The 23,874-nt window shown below is 36.4% G+C and overlaps 1 protein-coding gene across 5 annotated transcripts; it reads right to left on the bottom strand.

Moving 5' to 3' along the window:
• Positions 1-4,512: 4,512 nt before the first annotated feature.
• Positions 4,513-22,131, bottom strand: LOC148854295 (Pentatricopeptide repeat (PPR) superfamily protein). 5 transcript variants are annotated; one of them, XM_088982057.1, is made up of 5 exons: positions 17,107-22,131; positions 16,166-16,236; positions 14,262-14,426; positions 14,091-14,126; positions 5,228-5,585 (listed from the first exon to the last, which is right to left on the bottom strand). In XM_088982057.1, exon 1 carries the CDS (start codon positions 21,184-21,186, stop codon positions 17,290-17,292), a length of 3,897 nt encoding a protein of 1,298 aa, XP_088838183.1. In that variant the 5' UTR covers positions 21,187-22,131; the 3' UTR covers positions 5,228-5,585; positions 14,091-14,126; positions 14,262-14,426; positions 16,166-16,236; positions 17,107-17,289. The 5 variants fall into 5 exon arrangements, with proteins under 5 accessions (XP_088838184.1, XP_088838181.1, XP_088838185.1 ...); XM_088982058.1 differs by lacking the exons at positions 5,228-5,585; positions 14,091-14,126 and adding an exon at positions 4,513-4,822; XM_088982055.1 differs by lacking the exon at positions 14,091-14,126 and having other exon boundaries at positions 5,065-5,585.
• Between the last annotated feature and the right edge of the window lie 1,743 nt (positions 22,132-23,874).

Below are 23,874 nucleotides of genomic sequence, written 5' to 3'. Positions count from 1 at the left end.
TATTATTGCTTCGTTTACAAAAAATTGGTAGCAAAAACTGAGATTTTTTTTTTTTTTTACAAAAATTGCTGTGCCGTTCAAATTACTTGGGCTTATTTGTTAAATTTAGCTTTTTTCTCCACCGGAAAAAGAAGAAGAAGTGTTTTTTCTTTTTCTTTTTCCTCTTTCAGGAAAGTATCTCAGGCCGGTCACGCCCGACTACAACAGGAAGACTTTAAACTGAAGTGACTAGTGAGAGAATCAGAGTCAGTCAGAGTGCGGGATAAGCTTATAAAAAAAAAAGCGGCTTCGAACCGGAGTCCGGACCACCTGCCCACGAAACTTCTTCCAACTCACTATCAACATAATATCACACCGCACATCTCACATATCGGTTGACGCCATCCTAGTCAACCTTAAGTTTTAAACCCTCAATCCAACTTATCTAACACTAACCCTAACCTAGGTTGGGCTCAACCCAACCTTCTTGCCATCCTTTCAAATCTTTTAGAACTTCTTAATCTTAGATCTTAACTCAACTTTCATTATATATATTAATCTTATAATTTATTAGTATTTATTTGTTGATTTTTTATTGGTTATTTAAGTATAAAATTAAAAAAAAAAGTGTTTGAAATGACTATAGTTTATTATGATGACTTATAATAAATCTTTTATGGGCAGCAAGGTATGGGTGACAAACAAAAGAAAGGAGATAAAGAATAAAATATTTAGAAAGCATAAAACATGTTATTAAGGTTTTAGTATTTCCAATTAGGATTAAGCGAAGTGATTATCTTAAATGAAATAAATGATAGTATGTGGTAATGGCTATACAACTATTATGCATCTAAACGAATCAATGTATGATTATATATATAATACATATTTATATATGATATGTACTATAGAGTCGTGTTCGGGTTGCCCAATGGGTCAATCCTAACCCAACCTGAAATAAAATCGGGCTCATAAATTTCAACCCTAACCCTAACCCGAGCATCAACCCAACCCAACCCAACTCAACTTTTTCAAGTTGGGTTAGGACTAACTCAGCCCAAGTTGCAACCATAGTGGTGTTAGATAAAGTTGGTAGAGGGTTGGAATATGCTTTGTTGGTAGCTAAACTCTTTGAACCGCAGTGCTCAGCTCATTCAAATAACAGAAAACTCGGCTTTTTTTACAACCTTGTCCTTTTACTCCTTTAGCCTCTCGCCAAGTCGAGATCGACTTCCATCAAAGTAAACTTGTGCCCACACTGTTTTAATAGTCGTTTCTAACCTTGCATTGGGAATCTCTCTCCATGAAATAAAGCACATAAGTACAGAGATATTCTCAATGCAAAATAGTAAAGGCTACTCGAACGGGCTTTGCCCTGACTAAAGCTGAAAGGGCTGCTAGTGCAAACTATTGGTCTTGAAGAACTGAAGTCGTTGACCTATTACTTGTGAGTAGGGCTGTAATCGGATCGGATGTAGCAAAATCCGCATCTGATCCGATCAATGATAGCATACATCCGATATCCAATCAGATTTAAAGACTTGGATCCAAATCCGAATCCTTATGAACTTAGATTGGATTCAAATTTAATCCTACTCTGCTATAAGTTTTCTAAAATACCAAAAAAATTAAAAATTTATTTACTTTTTTAACCTTTATATATAATAAATTAATATAAATATAACACACTAAATTTATTATATAAATTCACATATAATATAATATAAAGAATATATTTTTATAATTTTAAATATAATTATATAAAACTTATATATTAAAATTAATAAATTTTATATTATAACCGGATTTAGATTTTAATCGGATCAAATGGGGTCACATCCGGATCCAATCTAGTTACATATATACACCATCCGAATCTGAGATAATCGGGTTAGGTCTCGGGTTTTCAAATATCATTGACAGGCCTGCTTGTGAGCTTGGGCAGTTGGCAGCAACACCACTATCACTATGCATCTTAGGGTTGGCTTTTCCTTTTATGCAAAAATGCTTGGAGAATTTATGGTTCGTTTGGTTGCCAAGAAATAGTGGGATGAGAAGGGATGGGATGAGAAAGGAAAATTTTATTTTCTCATTTTTAGTCCCTATGTTTGTTTGTTGAGACCCACTATCCTATAGAATCTGCTTTCAGCGTTTGGTTGATGAGAGCTGAAAGATCCAAGAGCAGATCTACAAGAGAAGTTTATGTTGTTATGACAAATAAATCATGAAAAAATTAAATTCATGTTAGATCTGCAACAAAACACTTTCAGTTTAGTAGATCTATACAATGAACAGGGATTTATAGTAACAAAAAAATAAAACAAAAGGGTTTTAGATCTTTCAACCCAATAGCAAAGGGTTAGCAAATGGAGAAGATATGGGAAGAAGATGGGGATGAAAACTGACCTTCGTAGAAGATGAGGATGAGAAATCCCGTCTCCGCCAAGCACCTGAAACACATGGAAGGAAAAATGTTCTTGATAAAAATGTAAAAAAAAAACACTAATTATGTGTGAAACAAAATCCTGTCTCCTTACCGTCTAAGAAGAAAAAGACAATATCTTGTCTCCTTATCGTCTAAGATCTAAGATCGAAGTTAGTGGAGGAAGAGAATGGTATTTTTAGTGGAATAAAACACTAAATAGCGTGAAAGGGGATGTGAGTACTTACCAGAGGTTGTAAACCTCGCCAAAGATGAAAGATAAAGTGGTCGGAGTTCAGACCATTGCAAAGGTGGGAGATGAGAAAAGTCCACCCTCAACAAAATTTTCTCACACTCGTTGCACAACTTTCGTTTCTCACTAGAGTTGCACCTATTTGGTGAGACCCCGCGTCCCTTATTTTGAAAATAGTAATCCAAGGTTCAAAAATATCAATACGTATCGACCGATACATATCATGCCAATGGCTTCCCGATACGACCCTACAAGGATTGTATCGGGCAGACACTGGTTCAAAGGGTGGTCGGGCCTTAAACCGATCCCTCTGAACTTGTTTTGAAAAAAATAAATAAAACCTAAAAAAAGTACCGGTACAGGCCAATAAGCTAGCCTATATCGATATTTTGAACCTTGTACTAATCCCATCTCATTGCATCATATCTCTCAAAACAAACATAAATAAATAGTAATATTTGGCAAATATTCCTATTTTCTCATCCACTTCACGTGAACAAAACGGACTGTTAGTAAAAAAGTGACAGCTAGGGTTTAAGGTATATTGTTTTCCTAATAGTACACGTGTTATACATCATGTGCTTGGTTATGGTGCTGTTTTGGATGTTTGGAACTCTATCTTTTTGTCTCGTAGTAGTTACTTTAATTTGATCATCAGAAAATGGTTTCGCTTCGCCAAACGTATAGGAGAAGCTGAAGGAGGCATTTCCCTTATATTTTATTTGCCTTGATTCTTAGAATCTAGAATCCAATTTGAGACGGAATCAGCCCCCACAACGTCTCACAGTACATCCCCGCTGTGTATTAGGAACATTTCCCGATGATGACATCATCATACAATACACGGCGGAGATGTGCTGTGGGACGTTGTGAGGGGCTGATTTAAACTCATCCAATTCAGCAATTCTGAATTCTGAGTACAAGAAACGAGTTATGAGTGGGAAGACTCAGTTAAGTCAGATTACTACTGTAACAATCAGTAAATGGCAATAAGGAGCGGCATTCCTTAAGATATGAGTAGATCACCAACCAATGAAGATTGAGCCATTGAGGGGGGTTGGTGGTAGGGGTGTCAATCCGACTGGATTTGGTTCAATCCAGTCCAATGAATATTTTAGACTGGTCCAGAGACTTTCCGATCTATTCAAATTCTTGTTAATTTAGATTGATTTCAACTCAACCTGATCCATTGACATCTATGTTTTTATCTTCTATCAATGGATTAAATATTGGATCGATCCAATATAAATTCATTACGGATGGACCACATCCAATCCAATATGTCATATTGGTCCATCCAGTCCATCCAAATTCAATGTCTTATTGGTGCATTGACACCCCTAGTTGGTGGTGACTCGTGACTGGTTAAGGACGGACGCCGGTAGACCATTCACGTTAATGTGCTTTTTCTTAGGAACACTCGGCTCTCATGGTGGGGCTTGGGTAATAGTGCGTTAGTCAGATTGGATGGCGTATGAAGAAAATTGTGGATCAACGCCGACCATGCGTACGTGTACGCGACGCTGAGCCATATGTGACTGAAATATACTTCCTGTTGAGGGTCGACTAAGGCTGCACTTATCTCCTTATTGTAATTAAAAACTCAGTGTTTATCGGGGCATTTTAACAGTAAGAAGGAGATACGTCCTTGAATGTCAAATGCAGTATTAAAAGCTCAGTGTTCATTGAAGCAATTTAACCGCAAAAAGAGATAAATCCTTAAAATAAGGAATGCCAAATGCAGCCTAACCTACCTGGGTTAGCCGGTTAGGAAAGGCAGAACTCAATTGGTTTACTGACAAATAAACCCAAAGATCATAACCAACTAATCATACATACCTCTTTCAATCACTCACAAAGCTATGAATATCCATCTTTGTTGACTCAACTATGAAATATATGGTTACGAAACAAATCCGTACATTTCGTCTCCAGCATAAGAATAAATAAAGGGAACAAAAGATATATAAAGTGGAGAAAAGTAGGCAGTGTGGCATGCCAAGTCGTTTATAAAGAGCCCAGATAGACCTTGCTATGCACCTTATATAATTAATGGCAGCACCTGGTTTTAATCTGGTATAATCTCAACTTCAGTTTCTCCTTGGCCAGAAATGTTGGGTAAAAAAGGAAAATAAGAATATCAAACTTTCCAATGAAGCTCAACAGCCCTGATATGGATAAGAAACATTGCAAAGAAAATAAATCCTAGTGAGGTCTTAAGAGAATGTGGATAAAGAACCATCACAAGATAAACATTGTAGTCCTATAATTTCAAGAAACTTCTTCAAAGCTTTTTTTCTTATTATTATTTCTTCTTTGCATCATGATTTTGAAATCTTGAACTAGCTTATGTACCCTTATATTGTGAAACTTGAATTCCCCTTTGGCAATTTAAATCAGAACATCAATCTTGATTCTTTAAGTCTTTGAATGTATTCACTTTCCATATCATATTCATTAAGCACACTACCCCAAAATTCTCCAAACCCTTCCGAGTTTCTGCTTAGACTTCCACAACTAGTTTACAGGGAATACAATACCTCTTTCCCAAGATTCCTGACACCCACAGCTGCATAAAAACATCTATAGATTTACTAGCTAAGAAAAACATAAAATAAATCTCTTGATCTCCTATAAGAGATCATTGGATGCTTTTCTAGTTTAGCAGCAACTACTTGAATCTCTGTTTCATTCTTCACATTTCAAACTCAATAGAGTTGGACTCAGAAATTAACAATATATCTCTCAATCTTCTATCGCAAACAAACAGTCAAACAATTTCAAAACATAGCACTAGTTGATACCGAAGCACCTTCTCTGGCCAACAGTTCAGTATAGGCTTAAAAACATGAATAGACAGCCCAAAGGACCCTTGTATCAGGTTCCAAGATGCACCATACAGTAGTACTCGCTGTCTAGCAAAGGATACCCCTGTATCAGGATCAGTAGATCACAACCTTAGTTTGAAGAACTTCCCAGGTAAGAAAAGAAACACCATTTGATTAGACAGAACACCCCTCCAATAGAATTATATTGGTCAAAAACACCTGTTTTGTCAACATATAAACAGTTTACTATTTTTCGGTTTTACAGAGCCAATTAACTAATTATAGATGTCAAGTCTAACCAGGTCAGACCCAATTGTCCTGAATAATAATTGGCTTGGTTGGTCTGTCTTATAGAACCAATTAATAATTGGTTTGAGACTAGTCCACCCTATCCTGAACCAGACCCAACCCATTGACAGCTGTAGGTCTTTAAGCATATATCTTCATTAGTTTCATTCGGTCTCTTCAAGGTCTATAAGAAACAGAATTGGCTGTAGGAGATTTTGAGGGGAGGGGGAGAGTTATAACTTATCAAGAAACAAATTGCACAGCACAATCTTGATAGCATCATGTAATGATAAGCAAGGTGAGAAAGAGAGAGATGGAAATATATTATTCAGAATTCAAATTTATATGCAAAACAGGACATACAAATACAGGGCATGCTTGCAAAGCAGCTAGTCTCATGTTCTTGGCATACTAAATCCATTGCATCTAAAATCCACAAGGATAAAAGAATTCAAAGAATTAATCAGTTATAACACAATAAATGACAGAACACACTATTTTCTAGTGAGCCATGTAACATTTCTGTGCAACAATTTTTTTTTTATAAGTAAAAAAGAAATTCATAAAAAAGAAAAAGAAAATACAACCTAGAAAGGTGTTGAGGAAACACCTCCAAACAAAGCTAAGGAACAACATTCTCCCAAACACTTTCCTTCGAACCCAAATCCCATCACAGCAACCCCTCAAATATCTTACAAAACCAACCACCCCATAAGAAACATAAAAACTAAAGCCCAGAATTTGAAACACCCGCATGAGCACACAAACTAAGCCCGGGAACCAAATGCAGAACAACCACAGATAGACAAGCCTCACCCTTTCACCTGCAGCATACCAACAGGACACTTCACTCTTCATCAACGAAGTCAAACTCCTCTCCTTCACCTTCCTCCCATTTCCCACCCTCCTCCTCAACTGCAGTCTTCTTATTGCTTTCCTGCCTTCTATTCTGTTCAAATTGTTCGATTGCCTTCCTCACCACCGCTTCTCCCCCCAAAAAGAAAAGACCAAGAGATTTCCCAACTGCCAACTGTCTATCTACTAGTAGATCAATGCCGACTTTTCCTCTCTCCATTATATTTGCCTTGGGAGTTTTTTCAGCTTAATTCCTTCCTATTTCCTTCTCCCCCTCGCTACTCCCTCTTCTTCATTATTTTTCTCCTCAACCTTCTTCCTGCTATCTCACTCTTCCTCCAAATTCCTCTCATAATCCTTTAAACCTATACTTATCCTCCTTTTCCCCTGTGAAAGCTTCCCCTCTTTGATTAACTTAAATCAATGCTCTGAGCCTTCTTGTCTGAACCACAGCTAAACTGTTTTCATCACCTCTGTTTGTCAGACAGATCTGATTTCTATATATTAGCTGACATCCTTTCCTTTTGTATTTTATATTAAATCTGCCACATGAACGAGCTTCCATTTGCTGGATCCTTTCTTTTTTTCTCAACTCCCCTACCTTGGGGTTTTCATGATTAGTCAACTTCGACACAGCTTCAACTCTCCTCCTCTCCAGATCCCTCCCCAACTTTCCAATGAAAACCAATGAACTCAAAACTTCTTCGCCCATCCTCTTATTAATCTCATCACTTGTGACTCCCCCCCAATTCCTGGACCAAATCTTTGCTACTGAAGTCACAAGAGAACCTTACTGTTTGATGAGGTGAAACTCACATTCTTTTTTGGAAATCCTTCCTTATCCTGATTTCCACTCATTTCAACTCTTTCTGCCACTCCATCGCGATCCTTTGCCCCATTCAGAACTTTGATTATTTCTTTCACTGAATGAGCGGCCAAGTCCTTGGTGAAAACACTTTCTTGTGCATCACCATCTTCCAAAACCCATGGAAGTGCTTTGGAAACTATCTTCTCTGAAATTGTTACAGCCTCCAAATGCTCAGAAATGCTCAATTCTTCCGGTTTCACGAACTTCGTAATCACCCACTCCCAAAGCTCCTTCTTCCTCTTACCCTAGATGCCAAAAGATCTCGAAGCAATTTGTTTAAAACCTGTTACCTTCTTTGCCCTCAGGTGCGAAAATGTATCCTTCCTCACCATCCATTCTCCCTTGAACAGCCATCCCTGAACAAATTTCCTCTGTGGTCTCGCACGATTCATACACGAAACACGAGCAGGCTTCAAAGACAAAGATAGACCAGAAATAGCATCCTTAAAACTCAAGGCTTTAGAAGTCAAGTGGGCAGAAGGCTGAATTTTTACAGAGCTCATTTCTTTTAGGTCACCTGACCTATTCGGCCCGAGACAACAACCTGAGTGTCCAGACCTGCCCCACCCATTTAAAGGCATTACTGCCCTTTCATCTTATCATTTTGAAATAAGCAGTCCTCATTCAAAGGTTTCTGACACTCAGAGACGGTTCCACTTCCCTGACCTCAAGCTCCTCCCCCTCCCTCTCCTCTTCTTCTACCTAGGAGTCAATTGGACACATCATCATCTTCCTCAGACACATCAAAGTTTCTCCACTAGCATCGCTTTAGCTTCTGATGCAATCCAGACTCTGTACCAGCGACCATCCGCCTGCAACTCCACTGGCCTAGGGATAGCTTCAGGTCGCACCCCCGATATTCTTATCATTGCAGCATGAAGATCCTGTAAATCCAAATCGACTAACATTCCTCCCATTGCCTTCGCAATGTTTTCGAACACTCTCACCACCCAAAGGTCGAAAGGAAGGCCCAACAGCTTCAGAGAAACAGTATTGAATGAAATAAGCTTACTGTTACAATTTAGGAACCAATACTCCACTGGAACCGCACCAGCGCCAGTTTCTAAGGACTGCAAATCCACTAAATCTTCTTTGAGTTCAACGATTGCCTTTATGCTATCAAAAGACCTAATTGATAAAGGGGGGTGAATATTTAATTTGGTCCTAAGAATCTCCAAAATCGGTTTCCATTCACCCACTTCCTCTGCAGCTGTTAATACCAATTTTGTTCTTCCAGCTTTTTTTTCATCATTAATAACCATTCTCAGAGCCCCCATCTATCTTGCCACTGTCAAGATCTTGCCATTCTCTTCTCAACTTCATACCCTTTCGAAATCATTCTATTCAGACCTTCCCCTTCAAGCTTCAATTTTTCCTTCCTGAAAAGATACTCCTGAAGCGCCTCTGCAATCAAGCCCAGCCCCTTCTCTGGAATCCCATTGGAACACAGATTCGCCACATTCTTCTATCTATCAGTTTTTCTGTGAAAGCAATAAACCAGCCTCTCTCGTTTCTCTTCATCACTGCATCATAAACTCTTCCCTCTTTGTTGAAACTGTTTCTCCATTCAGGAATCCTAATAGCATTAACAGCCAACGTCCAGGAATCCTTTGAACCAACTTATCGCATCTTCACAAAGGAGCGTCGATGGCCAGTTTTTTTCCTCCTTGAGCTCCAGATAATCCAACCCATCGCATCTCAACTCTTCCAAACTAAAGTTCTTTGCTTCAACCACAATTTCCTTTGACCATCCCATTTTTCAATTGTGTAATCTCATACTCAAGTTAATCTCATGAGGGGAAATGCACCATTTGCAACAAAAGTTTAACAATGAATGATTTTTTCGGCTCACATATGATCCAACAGAAAACTACAAATCCTAGATTCATTTCAAAGAAAATCAGACCTATGACTGCGGCAATCCCTTCAATAGGGAACATCACAGTAAGATTCATGTTCACCACTACAGAACCACCTAGTTATTGGAGGACGTCCTGCTGCTGTTGGGACTCATATCGAGGAAATACAAAACATCCCAATTAATCCTTCTGATATAGATATTCAAAATTAGAACAACTCTGGAAACCACCAATAGCTCCTCCCTGTCGAAATCGCCACAAACCAAACCATCTATATAAACTCAAGTCCATCTCCAGTTCCTCCAAATCCCTATCTCAAACTTTAACCCAACATATATAGTTTAATATAGCAGGTCACAGTTGAAGCCAAGAATCCTAGATATACAAGTTTTGCAATTGTATTATTCTATAAATTAAACAGGATAAAAGCTTGAAATGCAGGAAGAAATAGAAACCTAAAAGTGACCTAGATCTTGCCAATTGTAAAATGAAAAGATATTCTTGACGATTGATGACTTTCGCGACTAGAAACTTAGAAGCTTTGATGAACAAGAAAATGTAGAAAGAATGTCATAGATAGAAATATGAAAAAATAGAGATCAGATCTAAAAAGAACAAAGGTACGAGTAGAGATTCAGAAGAAGAAAGATGGAAACTGAAAGAAAAGGAAGGAGGACTCCATACCTGGCGTGAAGATTTGTTCGTCCGGGAGGCCTATGTGCTCAGAGAGGAATGTGAGAATGAAGTGAGGGTTTTTCAAATGAGAAAGATCCCAGAAAATCAAAAAGACCAGAAGCTTCAAGTGAAGCTTTCCAAGTTTTGACAATTCTGAGCTTTATTGAGCTTTTGGGAGACCCATCTTTTGGGCTCTCTGTATTTTGGTTGCCAAACAGGAAAAGCTCAATACAAGGTCTTCTGAGCTTTGAAAAGCCTGAAAGACCCATTAGAAAGACTTTCCAAATGCCCCCTTAACTTTACAAAACTACATCTATACCCCAGTAGAATTTGGGATGTAATACTTCATTTTAAACATTTCATACATAGCTGCTTTGAAGAAGCTACTCCACAGCCACCTAGATGGCTGTACCACTACTAAATTTGGCTCTCTGAATTTTTTACCAAACATTGCTCACATGTTCGAGAGGTGAGGCTGGAAGCGAGCAATAGAGAGACAGAGGCCACAAAAGTGGCAGAATGAAAGCCCTCATGAAAACAAAAAGAAAAAAATGATGAAAGAAAAAAAAAACATAATCGATGAAACATTATTAATGAACCACTTAGGCAGTGTTTGCCAATGTGAATGCTTTTGTTTTTCAAAATTGCCACGTCAGCAAAAAATAAAAGACATCTTCTTCAACTTTGTTTTGTTTTGAGAAGTTAAAAAAAGATGATCTTGTTTCCAAATGTTTTTGAAACCATTAAAAAAATTGTGTTCAGTCTTCAAGCTTTTGATAAGGCGTGCAGCAGAACAACCTTGTCTCTTCACCTCTGTAGCTCAACTGAACTCCAACAGATACAATGGAGTTCCACAAATCTTGATTCTGGCATGACTTGAAATCAGTGAAAAAGCCATAGATCTGAATAGATTAAAATCCAACTGTAAAGAGGGTTTAGATCTATTCTGTGGCAGAACAACCCTATCTCTTCAAATATTACACACACACACACATGCAAAGAATAAGAGCTGACTAACCAATAATTAAAGGGCAGCGCAATGCACAAGGCTCCCGCCAATGCAGGGCCAGGGGAGGGACAGATGCACACAGCCTTACTAACCAATAATATGCCTATTAATATGGAATAGATTAGGCATAAGCCCATTTGAGAAGAAAAAAAAAAAGAATAAGAAAACTAATATACATTGGATTATAATTTATGTACAAATATCATATGATTTATGAAATATATCAAATCACCAAAGGAAAACATGTTTTTGAAACTAGAAATTCAAGAAGATGTATTTGGTTTCAGTTTTGAAAAGGAAAAAAAAAAAAAACATACAATCAAGGTCATGTTTCCTGTATTTTTGGTTTTTTGAGAAACAATCTGTTTTCAAACCAAATATTTTTAATTTGTTTTTGGAACTGGCACAATAAAAACAATTCAAATTGGAGAATGCCCCCTTAGTCAGCATTTGGTAACTGGACTAGCATGGGGAGAACTTGCACATGTCCCAGTGCTGAAATTATCAATATTTTAGCCCCAAGGATGCAGCAATCATTCTTTTGATCAAATGGCACTTTCACCGGCTCCATTTTCAGGACTTCATTTTCTCTCTGTTAGCTTGGAAATTTATCAGTTTCCAGATGGTAGTAATTCAATTTCAGAGGCAGAACAGGACCAGTATGGCAGAGCAGAGCAGAGCAGAGCAGAAGCATATGGGGGGAACAACTGTTTTTGAGCTTTTGAATTGTGCAAGTAGATGGAACATGTATATTATATTTTGTATTGAATGGAAATATAAATTTGCTTGTCTTAACTATGTTTTTTTTCCAAAAAAAAAAAAAATACAGCTAGTGTTAAACTTATTCAAGATTTGCATTGTAGCACAAACAGGAACCGTCCGTTTCATATTCAAGACAGTTGTTAATCCCAAGGATTAAAATATCGATACGATACGTCCGATATGGAGCGTATCGTATCGGTATCGAACTGCACCAATACGGGATACGCTACGACTGCAGGTGAATCCTGCCACTCGTGCGTATCAGTCTGATACGCCACCTTATCAGCCTGTATCGGATAGTACCGGTCGATACGTGCCGATACAGAAGCATATCGACCAGTGTCTCACAATAAAAAAATGGGGGGAGAGTGACTCGAACACAAGCTGGTGAATGCCCGTTACCTAAGCGAGCATGTACATTAACCACAAAGCCATTTGTCATTTCATGTTAATACGTGTAATAAAATAACTTTTATTAAACTTAATGTTTACATGCAAATAAAAAACAACATACATTTGTTTTCAAAAACTTGAACTATAAATTAAAAAGAAGAATATTCAAACTTAGTATTCTATAAATCAATGGAATAAATAATTTATAAAATCCACATATATATACATATATATCAAAAATGAATTTTAATTTCAAAAATTTATATAAATAATAGAATAATTATTTTAATACTTAAATTTTATAAATTTGCATATATATATATATATATATATCTTAAATTTTTATAAATGATTAATTAATATTTTAATTTGCATTAAATAACAATGTATTTATTATTTACAAAAATAAAAGTATTGTTTACAAAGTATTTGAAAATATAATATAAATTGAATCTATCATATCCATTAATCTACATTTTATATAAAAAAATAATTTTTAACTTCAAAATTTTATAAAAATAAAATATTAATAATGGAATAATTATTTTAGTAATTAAAATTTATGAATTTTCATATGATATGCATTTTCAAAATTTTAATAGATTTGATATATTTTAAGTTAAGATTATATTTTTTATAAATTATTAATTGATATTTTAATTTACATTTTATAATAACATATTTATTGTATGCTTTGTGCCTTACACTTTAATAGATAATAAAATAATATTGGCTTTTTGTATGTATTAATTTGTAAAAATCTATATAATATTTGCCTTGGAATCTTGATTGAAGCATTATTAATAAAATTGTATAATATCTACATGTCCTGCTATATTAATTATAATATATTTCTTCATATGTGTATATATATATATATATATATATATATATATATATCATTTAAATATACAATTCCTATATATTTATATATTATTTATAGTTGTTTTGACATTAAACTTAATGCTATTAAGTTATTTATGGAATTTGAGTGCATTTTCTTAGTGTATCCAAGCGTTTTCATGTTTTTTCGTTCGTATCCATGTGTTTCCCAAGCGTATCCATATCCAAGTTGCCCGATACGATACCCGATATCGATACTTTAATCCTTGGTTAATCCAGACCTCCATTTTAACAGAATTGGTTTTAACTAAAGAAGATGCATATCACCATTGGCAGATTTCAGTTCTCACTGAAGTTCACAATGTAGGTAATTACAATAGGAAACAATTAGTTATGAACTAGCTTACCTCATCAGACACTGTATTGATGAATTTCAACAAAAGCAGTGGGGGAAGGATAACTTCAGCCACAAGGGTACTATCACAGTAACAAGTGTCAAGTAGTGTGTATACAACACCAAAAAACAAATGCAAACAGCTCTTGGATTGTGGTTGTCAAGCAAAGGATTGTAGTTTAAAGATCTTTCATCAGTTCATGGAAAAATACTGTTTCAGATTTTTCTTTTAGAGTTTATAGGGTACTAAATAACCAAAATCAGTTGAACCTTCTTGTTAGATCTTTTTTCCTCCTTTAGGATTAAGAACAAGGACCATGAATCCGACTTTCCAGATTAAACAGAGAGCTAAGGACATTCTATAACAAGAGTTCTTAAATGATAAATTCTAGAGAAGTGAAACTAAACCATCAAATTCCAGGACAAGTTGTAATAAAAGCCTCAAAATTCTAGATATTTATAAGATTACCCACAAAACATGTTGGCAAAAAATACGTAGAACAAAGCGCAGATTTAAATTTTCAAAGTATGAATACATCAATAATTATAAGCAATTCTCCAATGCCCCGTACACTGTAGCCACTATGTCAATATGGAATATTCAACTAAGCTCATAGGAAATCGCATTGATTCAGCAACAGAAACATTTAATTGAAACTAACCTAGACAAAATTTCTTTGCCAGAAATTGCAATGGTTCTGAGTGTCAGTCACATCCACATGCATGCAACACAGAGTGAGAAGTATTACAGAGAGCCTGAGAGAAGGTATATGGATGCCTAATTCATGGGCATCAATGTTTATAAGATGCTGAAGTCACTGTAGTCAACTTACCATGTTGGTACATGACAAAAATCTTAGGGGTAGAAAAACACCCCAGTGCCTGTGCTTCATCATTCAGCAATTAAGTAGGTCTCAAGTTGCTGAAATGCTGAATATGAACCTTTCAGAGTTCTGTCAGCTCCCCTATTTCAGCAGTTATCAAGCACCATCTTAAGCCTGGGTATGTTATGTCATGATGAAATTAGATCTTCAGCTAAATATTCAGTTTTCAACATCAAGATTAGATTCTAGTGTAATGACAATATTTCTGCATTCATCTATGCAAGACTAATTAAAATCTTGTGAAAATCACTGACACTTTTTTGGTTTTCCAATTTCTCATTTTCCGAATTTTAATGAGACAATTTTCCCTTATAGCTTGATCAGATAAATCCCAGATTCCAATGAGAATGAGCAATAACTTCTTATTCGCCTCTTCATATTTTATTCATGTTATTCTGTTTTTTCTTGTCTCTTATTTGCAACAAAGCAAACCTAGCTACTAAGATAATAGCTACACCTTACATCACACATATATCACCTAGACAGACACATAATTATCCAATCAAGTAACTATAAGAAAACTACACAATGGTTGTAGTCTAGTGGTAAGTTTGAACTTCAAAGAAATCAAGTATCAGGGAAAAAAAGAAATATTCATTTTGTAGGAAAGGTAGTGCAGATTAAAGATGGCAATTTATGGGATAAAACAATCTCCATGAGCTTGGTTTGGTTGGTTTAATAGTGTGGTACAACAGTTTGGGTTGTGCAAGAGCTAAAAAATCTGTCAGGCGATCACAGGTCCTCTGATACCAGTTTGGGTTGAGAAGAAAAACGATCTGGATTGATTCTAGAATGAGGAAGAACAGAATAAGATAAGGAAGAGAAGAGATGAAAAAATTAGGGCTATTGGCAGAAGAGGTTGAACAAACTCTCCACTAAATGCCACCCTCTTTATTTTATAAACATAATAAATAGACAAATTGCAAAAACAACCCTGATTAAATAATAAAGAGGAAAAAGTCTATTATAAGCCTGCCACCAATACAACTGGAAATATACAGCTTCTAACACAGTGAAAGGGAAATATGAAAAAAAAAAATGATCATCAATCCACCTGACATTCAAAAGTAAATCTATTGAGTAAAGAAAAGGAAGAATAAAAAAGATATGAATTTGGAGCAATTGAAACCAAAACGGTAAAACCTGCAGAAGAATTTAAATTCAACACAGAGTCCATTCAAAACCCAAAAGCTTCACCATTACCATCTTAAACCTTCCTAAATGGAAAAAACAAAAAAGCTATAATGCACCTATAAAACCATAAACAAAAACACATTAGTCCAAAATACCACTTGAAATGGCAAAGTAAATACCTAAATCTGATAAGGTTCAATCCTCATTAGTTACTTCATTGGTAAAAAGATTAATTTCTCCCTGATTGTTTAACTAGTCTCATCATATTGACCTGATGAGCATTTCAAAATTAACTGGACCAAAAATAAAGAGATCTTCTAACATTCAAGCTCTAGAAGCACCAAGAGAACATTAGCCATAAGAATGCCTAGGTTCTATAACTAAGACACTTGCGTTCAATAAGAAGGGGAGAGTATCATCTTAACTGGGTGCTGGAGTTCAATAGCATTTAAAATTTGAAATGTGATCACGCTCTCTATATGTTTTCATCAAATATATCTTGTGCATTTAGCCTATTTAGTTCTTTTGCACCAGAAGCTAGGAACAAAATTTCTTAGTTTATAATGTGGCAGATGAAGCACATAGCTGCATGGTATGTTTAATCAAAGAGTGCAAGTGTCATCTAAACAGTTTCATCTTCAACATGGATATATTGAAATTGCATATTTAACTTATATTGAAAAATGAAAAGCAACAGCTATTGCATGACAGAGGTGTACCTTGAAGGAAATAGCACCATGTAGGTATTCTCTTGCTTCAAGGGTTCATTATGACGGCTTTCATTGTAGCCCTGGCACATGAAAAAAAAAAAAAAAAAAAGAGCAGGCATTACAATGTTGAAAACGTGTGTCCAATGGAAGAAATCGATTCCTGAACCAAAATGGCTAAACCATAGGAAATTTCAAATTGCTTTGTTGTATTTGTCATGGCAGAATATAAACCATAGGCCTTGGGGCAATCGTTGGTTGCTCCATTGCGACCTGGGTGACCAGGGTTCAATTCTTGGAAACAGCTTCTCTGTATGTGCAGGGTAAGGTTGCATACATCTGTCCCTCCTCAGACCCCGCATTGGTGGGAGCCTCATGCACTGGGTTGCCCTTTTATCAGCAACCATAAGATTATGCCAAAAAACAACTTCTATTCAATATATATATATATATATATTAGGAATGTAGTTTTCTGGATGTGGCACCAATGCCCAGGCCAGGAAGTTAGAGTGGGCAGTGCCACAGCTAAAAATGTTAACCAAGTATAGCCATTCACAGCCTCAAAGATAAAACCATGCATATCTTGCACTTCAATATAACTATTTTTTTCAATGGTTAACTTCAGGATAACTTATGAGACCAAAAAGGGGGTCTTCATTTCCTAGATGACAAGAAAGGATTGTCAAGTGTCAACTGAGCTCAGTTCCACCTATTCCTAAGATACCGCAAATAATACAGAGGCCCACATAGTGATGAGAATCTTGCCAAGATCTATGAAGAAAATAATAGATTTGCCTTAATAAAACAAAAAGAATGATAGAATATGCATACAAGCAGGTGGAAAACAGAAAATGAATATCCACCTATACAATACCTTTGACCTATAACCATGGAGAAATACAAGTTTGCAGTTAAATCACAGTGTGCTTGATGAGATGGTTTTCATTACTTACAAAAGAGGCATCAGTTGTGACTCAATTTTGACATTAGACATTCATCATCTCCATTGAGTCAAGGGAGGCATCAATTCTGGCAATCAGCTTCAATCTCAAAGTCTACCAACGAGAACTACCAAAGAGAGGTCAGCCTGGTTTTGATGAAGAAAATTAAGGCCAGCTCAGATATATGGCGCTAGATTATCCCAGTTTTTTGGCCTTCAAATCATTCTTCCATGTAAAACCACTCTGAGAAAGAAGCCTTGACAAAAAACCCCTTCTTTCATTGCCATCCTTATCATTGGAATTATTTAAGTTACTTATGAGAAACCAATGGGTATCAAAATCTGGAACATATCCATTTCGTTGCATCTTATGTAAAACATTGGATGCCTTTTGTAGATGGTTTTCCAAACAATACCTATTGATCATAATATGGTACATATTCTGAGTTGGAATCAAACCCAACTGATGCATGGAATCCAAGAGCATTTCTGCTTTTGCTGTTTGTCCATCTGCACAGAATCCAGAAACAAGTGCATCCCAAGAACTGATACCTGGCTCAAGGTTCCTATTCAACATCTCAGAATGGAAATCAAGAGCTTGCCCCAGTGCTTTGTAGTTACAGAGACCTTGTATGACAGAATCATAACTGGTGAAACATGGAATATTCCCTTTCTTCAGCATTATATTAATAAGATCAACTGCTTTGTTTATTCTTCCATGCCCACAAAACCGCTTAATCAGAACATCATAACTGATACAGTTGGGAATCAAACCTTTATTTCTCAACTGGTCCAAAAAGATTTCAGCTTCCTGGAGCCTGCCCTGAGAAAGAAGACCTTCAGCAATTGAATTTTGAATAACTGAACCATGAACCCAACCTCTTATTTGCATCACCTTACTTAACTCTAAGGCTTTATTGAGTTCCCCATTAGTACAGTAGTGCCTAATCACAGTTGTCAAGCTGCGATTGCTTGGTTTTAAACCCTTATCAATCATAGTCTCTAGAGCCTGCACAGATTTCGGAACATCCTTACACTTATAGTAGCCATGCACAAGAAAATTATAAGTTACTTTATCGAGTAGCAGGTTCTTCTTCTGCATTTCACCTAAAAGTGTTGTCACATACGAATTGTACCCTGATCGGAAAAGGTGGAGTATCAAAATGTTATAAACAACAACGGAGGTAGAATTAATCTCTCTTAACATAAGTGATTTGATGTTCAATGCATGAAACAGCCTATCCTTGAGACACATAAGGCACAGCAGGTTACGATAACTCAAGATTGAGAGGCTGAAGTTCTTTTTTATCATCATACCCAGAAGCTCCCTCACTTTGGTCAAGTTGCTTATTTTACAAAAGCCTTGAACCATTACATTGCATGATTCTGCATCTGGCACTACCCCCTTTGCCAACATTTCCAGGAATAGGATTGCTGCCTCCCTAACCTCCCCTTTATCACAAAGCCAATTTGTTAGAGCCTTGTAGACAGAAAGATACATGGCAGGTTGCTCTCTCAACATTATCTCCTTGAGAGCCATAATTTTCTCTAATTTGAAGGACCTGCATGGATGATGGGCTACCAGAACCAACACATCCAGACTTGGGGACATGTTGTTTCCTAGCATGGTATCAAGCAGCTCTAAGGCTTCTGTAAATTTTTTCTCCTTACAGAATCCTCTTATAAGATTATTATAAGCTGACTGATCCAAGATCCATCCCTGCTCTTGAACCTCTTCCAGCAAAATGTGCCCAATGCTTGTAAAACCTGAGATACAAAACCCTTGAATAAATGTGTTGCAAATATCAGAAATTGAGTGACTACTGGATTCCAGCATGATTTTAAGAAGTTCTAATGCTTCCCTAAACTGTCCAAGTAGGCATAGATGACCCAATAGGGGCTTACAATCCTCAAATCTGGGCAACCAATTATTTTCCTGCGCGAGCTCCCAACATTCATCAAGTTTCCTCAAGTTCTTTTCCTTGCAAAATCCCATGATCAGAGCTGTAAAGGTGTCATTCTCAATGGGCTGGCACCTTTGGATCATCCCATCCAAAATTATCCCCCCTTTGTTTGTGAACCCCTTCTTGCTAATTGCTCGGATAATGCAATTGAGAGTTTCTTGGTTTAGTTGTCCAGCTCGTTCTGGCATTTCCTCCAAAAGAGTGACACCTGCCTTAAAATGAAAACGGGACACAAATAAACTCTTCACCAATGCTGAGTATACAGACAAAGAGAGCTCTTGCCCTGCCTGGATCATTTCATCTTTCAGCTTAAGTGCAACTTCTGTATTACAATTACTACACTCATTTAATATAAGTTGGTTATAGTCATGAACCATAGAATCTTCTAAAACCCCCCTTACTGTCTTCTCATACTCCTCAAGGTTTGTTTCTAAATAGAGTCCATTTCCAAGGGAATCAAAGAACTCTGCTTTTGAAAGTCTCTCATCGTTATCTCTTTTAATCTTTACAGATAATGGGTTGAGCCCCAAAAGCATAAATGCCTTGGGAAGTAGATCCTCTGATGGTGTTAGTTGAACCAAACCTTGTTTCACCATCTCTCTACTAATCACCTTTGCTTCATTAAATAGTCTATCTTTACAATACCCAGCCAGAAGAATCTTGAAAGTTGATAAATTGGGCCTAATCCCTTTGTCAAGCATTTCGTCAAGAATGCCACTTGCATGTTTCCACATACCCTCCTTAAACAACCCACATATAATAGCATTATAAGAATGTATATTTGGTCTTAGGCATCTTGAAGAAAGCTCTGATAAATAAATAAAGGCATCTTTTAGTTTCCCTTCCCTGCAACTCCAACCTATTAAAATCCCAAACGCTATATCATCAGGTCTGAAGCCCAATAATTCCAGATCTTGCATGAAAATGTAAGCCTTTTTCGTACCAAAATTTCTACAAAGAGAATAGACAACCTTATTGCAGATAGAAGCATCTGGTACACACTTTCTTTCACTCAAAAAACTCAATAAATCTTCAAAATCTTTCTTTCCGCAGTACCCATTAGCTATTGCATTAACAACGCACTGACCAGGATATAGACCTGTAGTAGTAACCTTCTTAACGAGATTTCTGGCCTCTTGAATCTTTTTATCCTTGCAAAGTAATCTCACAACAAGCTCAAAAGTCGTTTGTTCTGCAGTGCCTAATCCAAATCCCGCCTCTATCATATCTATGTAAACTCGAAAAGCTAGTTGACTCTTCTGCATTCGAACCAAAAGATTAAGAAGAGCCTGATAACATGACAATGAAGGAATTATACCCCGATCCCTCATTTCATTGTACATCAAAATTGAATACTCTAATTCCCCGCGACTAGCGTATCCTTCGCTTATCTTACTGAAAAATTCATGACTGCCCGGTAGAGCCTCCACAGTTTGAAGCAAGGATTTAGCTTCACTGAGCAACCCCACTTGGATAAGCATGGAGACCATGATATTGTAGGATCGAGGCAGATGCTCAAAATCCTGGCCCTGGTTCTTAGCCAACTGGAACAATTCCCACAACAGTTCTACCTTTTCGGTTTCATATACAGATTCCCCACAATCAAATTTGAAACCCAAAAATATATCAAGGACATCTTCTGGTTTCAATATTGAAACACGCCAAAAACGGCGAATTGATGCAGGTGATATATCAGAGAGCTTAAGGAGAAGATATTTCAGAGAAGGCTCTACAATTGTCTCGCCTTTCTTCTCCCAAAGATATGAACACCTCGAAATAACAGAGCTACCAATAACGGAACGCCGAACCAAAGGTAAATCTAGGTGGGCTTTGTTCGCTTCGTCTCCAGATAACAATGTGGGTTTCTCAATAGAGCATGACAATGTTTGATTTGTAGAGAAAGCTTCTCCTCTAATATAGAAAAGAAGTTTGTGACTTGGGTTAGACCGTCCAAGCTTCAAAGGCGGAGATTTTACTCTGAAGTAGCTATTCTCAAAACAGAAGAATCTCAATGGGTGAGAGATAGGACAACAAACCTGAAGATTGAAAAGAATTTTTTGCCAGCGTACGTGCTGTTTAGACGATATCTGCTGCAATTGATTCAACAAAACCTTGTGGGTTATTCTCATCGATTGTAAAAATCTCTTTCTTTTTTTTTCCGCTCAACTTGTTCAACTCGGATTTAGCACCGACGAATTGTGAATTACAGATCCGGCACAATATATAGGCAGCAATACAAATCCAGAACGTATACGTACGTAATCGGTGCGACTATTGTACTCTTAGGTTCATAGACTCTACTTAACGTCCATGAAAAGGAAAAATCTAATCAATCTATGACTCGATCAGGTCAGATTATTGAGAATTTGTGATTCCGATTTATGAAAGAGTAAATGACTATTAAGGACCCAGAGGGCCGGAAGCAAAAACGTCAACGAATACGTGTACCAGTAGAATTTAGCTCATGGTCGGTGATGAAGAGATCCAGGGATCAAACCAATCCAATCCAGGGATCAAAGCACCCTGAACCGTTGACTTCTGGTGATAGGTGTTCTGGTTCTGGGGTTTTATACTTTTTGATTGATCTGAACGATGAAAGCAGAGCTTCCTTTGGTATTCACAGACAGGGGTTACTAAGAGGATAAAGAGAAACTGCGATTCCTTCTTCCCGGAAGACAGGAAACAAGAAGAAGTAAAGAAGAAGCAACGAATGGATCAGAACTGGACGTCTTTTATCATTGGAGTGATTGGCGCAGTAATAACATTGTCTGCCTACACGCAGACCCTTGTCTCCACCACCCAATGCGTCACACTTGGTCTCCTTATTCTTATGTTTGGTCTGCTTGTAGGAGAGGGTCTAATTTCTCTCTGAATAATGCAATCTCCCTGAGGTTAGTCAACCATGGGTTTTGTTTTTGTATTCTAGCTTCAGAATATCATATGTTTTTGTTCTTGATTTTCTGTAATTCTGCTATGGTCAAGATCTGCTGTTTAGTCTAAAAATATTGTCTGAGACTGTTGTTTGATGAGAATATGGAGTGTGACCGAATACCAGTTTTATGGTGTTGTACGTATTTTAATTTTAATTGCAAGTAATGAAGAATTAATTTCCTTGCGGTTTGGGACTGGATATATCTCATTCGATCAATTTTTTCCCTTCCTTGAAGATTCAAGAAGCAAAACATTAGTTCATCTTTTTAATGAAACAAGGTTGAAAGATTGATTCAGATTAGTTTGCTTGGGCTCATTGACGACTATGATAATTCTTTTTTATGTCGATGAACTTATCCTCTGTTAAAATCTATAGATTACAAGTTTGTGCGATCCTTATAAAATCAATGTTCTATTATATATATTCTTTCGTCCTCCATTCATGGACCTTAGCTTCCATCCTGCAAATTCATCCATCTTGCTCCAATGAACAAAAGATAATATCTCGAGGGTGACAAATCTAAAGTCTAGAACACCAACTGGATAACTCTGCTAGAAAAAATTAGGAAGAAAATCGTTAGGGAATTTTATGGCAACCCTTAATAATATAATACTAGCGAGGGCCCCTGTTATGCACAGTGGCAAAACATGATAAATTTGAAAGAAAAATTTGGAAATGAAGAAATCAATAGCGAGGGACCCTGCGTTGTAGGCGTTCATGATAAGGAATATGAAATTAAACTATGCAAAAAATAATATGATCTTGGGTTTTCACCTTTTACATTTTACACAATAGCTACCTAACCATCCCTCCGTCCAATCTAATCCCCCTTGTCTTTCAGTCAATAATCAAATAAAAAAAGATAAATAAAAAGCCTTGGTAATTGCTTATATATTTCTTTTAAACTTCTAAATTACCAATACAAGCAAAATTATTAATAAAAATATAATCAAATGCAACAAATAGAGTAACTAGAGGTTGCTTAGAGGTTATATTTAATTTTAAACAGAAGTAATTGCCAAACATGAAATTAGACGATACAACTTAATAATAAAAATTATTATTATTATTATTATTTAATTTTATTATAAATTAGATAATTTATTTTATTGTTTTTAAAAGTTTAAGTAATTATCGTTTAGTTTTTTTGTTATTATTAAATAATTGTTGTAATATTTAAAATAGTTACTATAATTTTACTAATTCAGTAAGTACTTTTGAACAATTAATTAAAGAAAGGGAGGCTCACAGGCCACAACAACTGGTCTGCTTGGTGCTAAATATTTATTTAATACTGATTGAAGGATTTCAGAGGTGGTAACTATTTTGATTTTGGCAAAATTTCAAAACTTGGAATTTCCGATTGTTTTGAGAGAAAAAAAGGGAGGACCCTCAAACGTTTAAAATCTGATTGTTTTTTCTACCCTAACCATGGAATTTCTTTTGAGAGAGAGAAAGAGAAAGAGAAAATTACAGAAAACCTCGCTCACAAGCCAAGAAATGCCTCAACTTCTATTGGATCATATGACTTAGATCAGTCCAACAATACTATTGGGCCCGCTTAAATAAAATTATAAAAAAACTATTTAATTAATTTTGTTCACCTGACTAACGATGCACTGTGCCCTTAAGGGTCAATTTGGTTAAGGGTGGATGCAACTTCACACTTGATTGACAAAGTCATGAAGTCATTAACCTAATACCAACGCATTGCCACCAAAATAAATAAATCTCAATAGATCATGTCAGAATTGATAAAACTTTGAAGTGTACTACTCTTAAATCTTCTACTCAATCAAAGTCAAACACTTTTTCGAATAGGTGTATTCAAAGAGATTTTATCATCTGAAAATTAAGATCCAACGCTGCTGCTGATTCTCCCCTT

Source organism: Nelumbo lutea, chromosome 4 (assembly GCF_056320005.1).
Source record: "Nelumbo lutea isolate HS-2025 chromosome 4, American lotus-T2T, whole genome shotgun sequence".
Taxonomy (NCBI): Eukaryota; Viridiplantae; Streptophyta; class Magnoliopsida; order Proteales; family Nelumbonaceae; genus Nelumbo; species Nelumbo lutea.
Note: the sequence above shows the minus strand (reverse complement) of the source record. Positions and strands in the feature narration are given on the sequence as shown.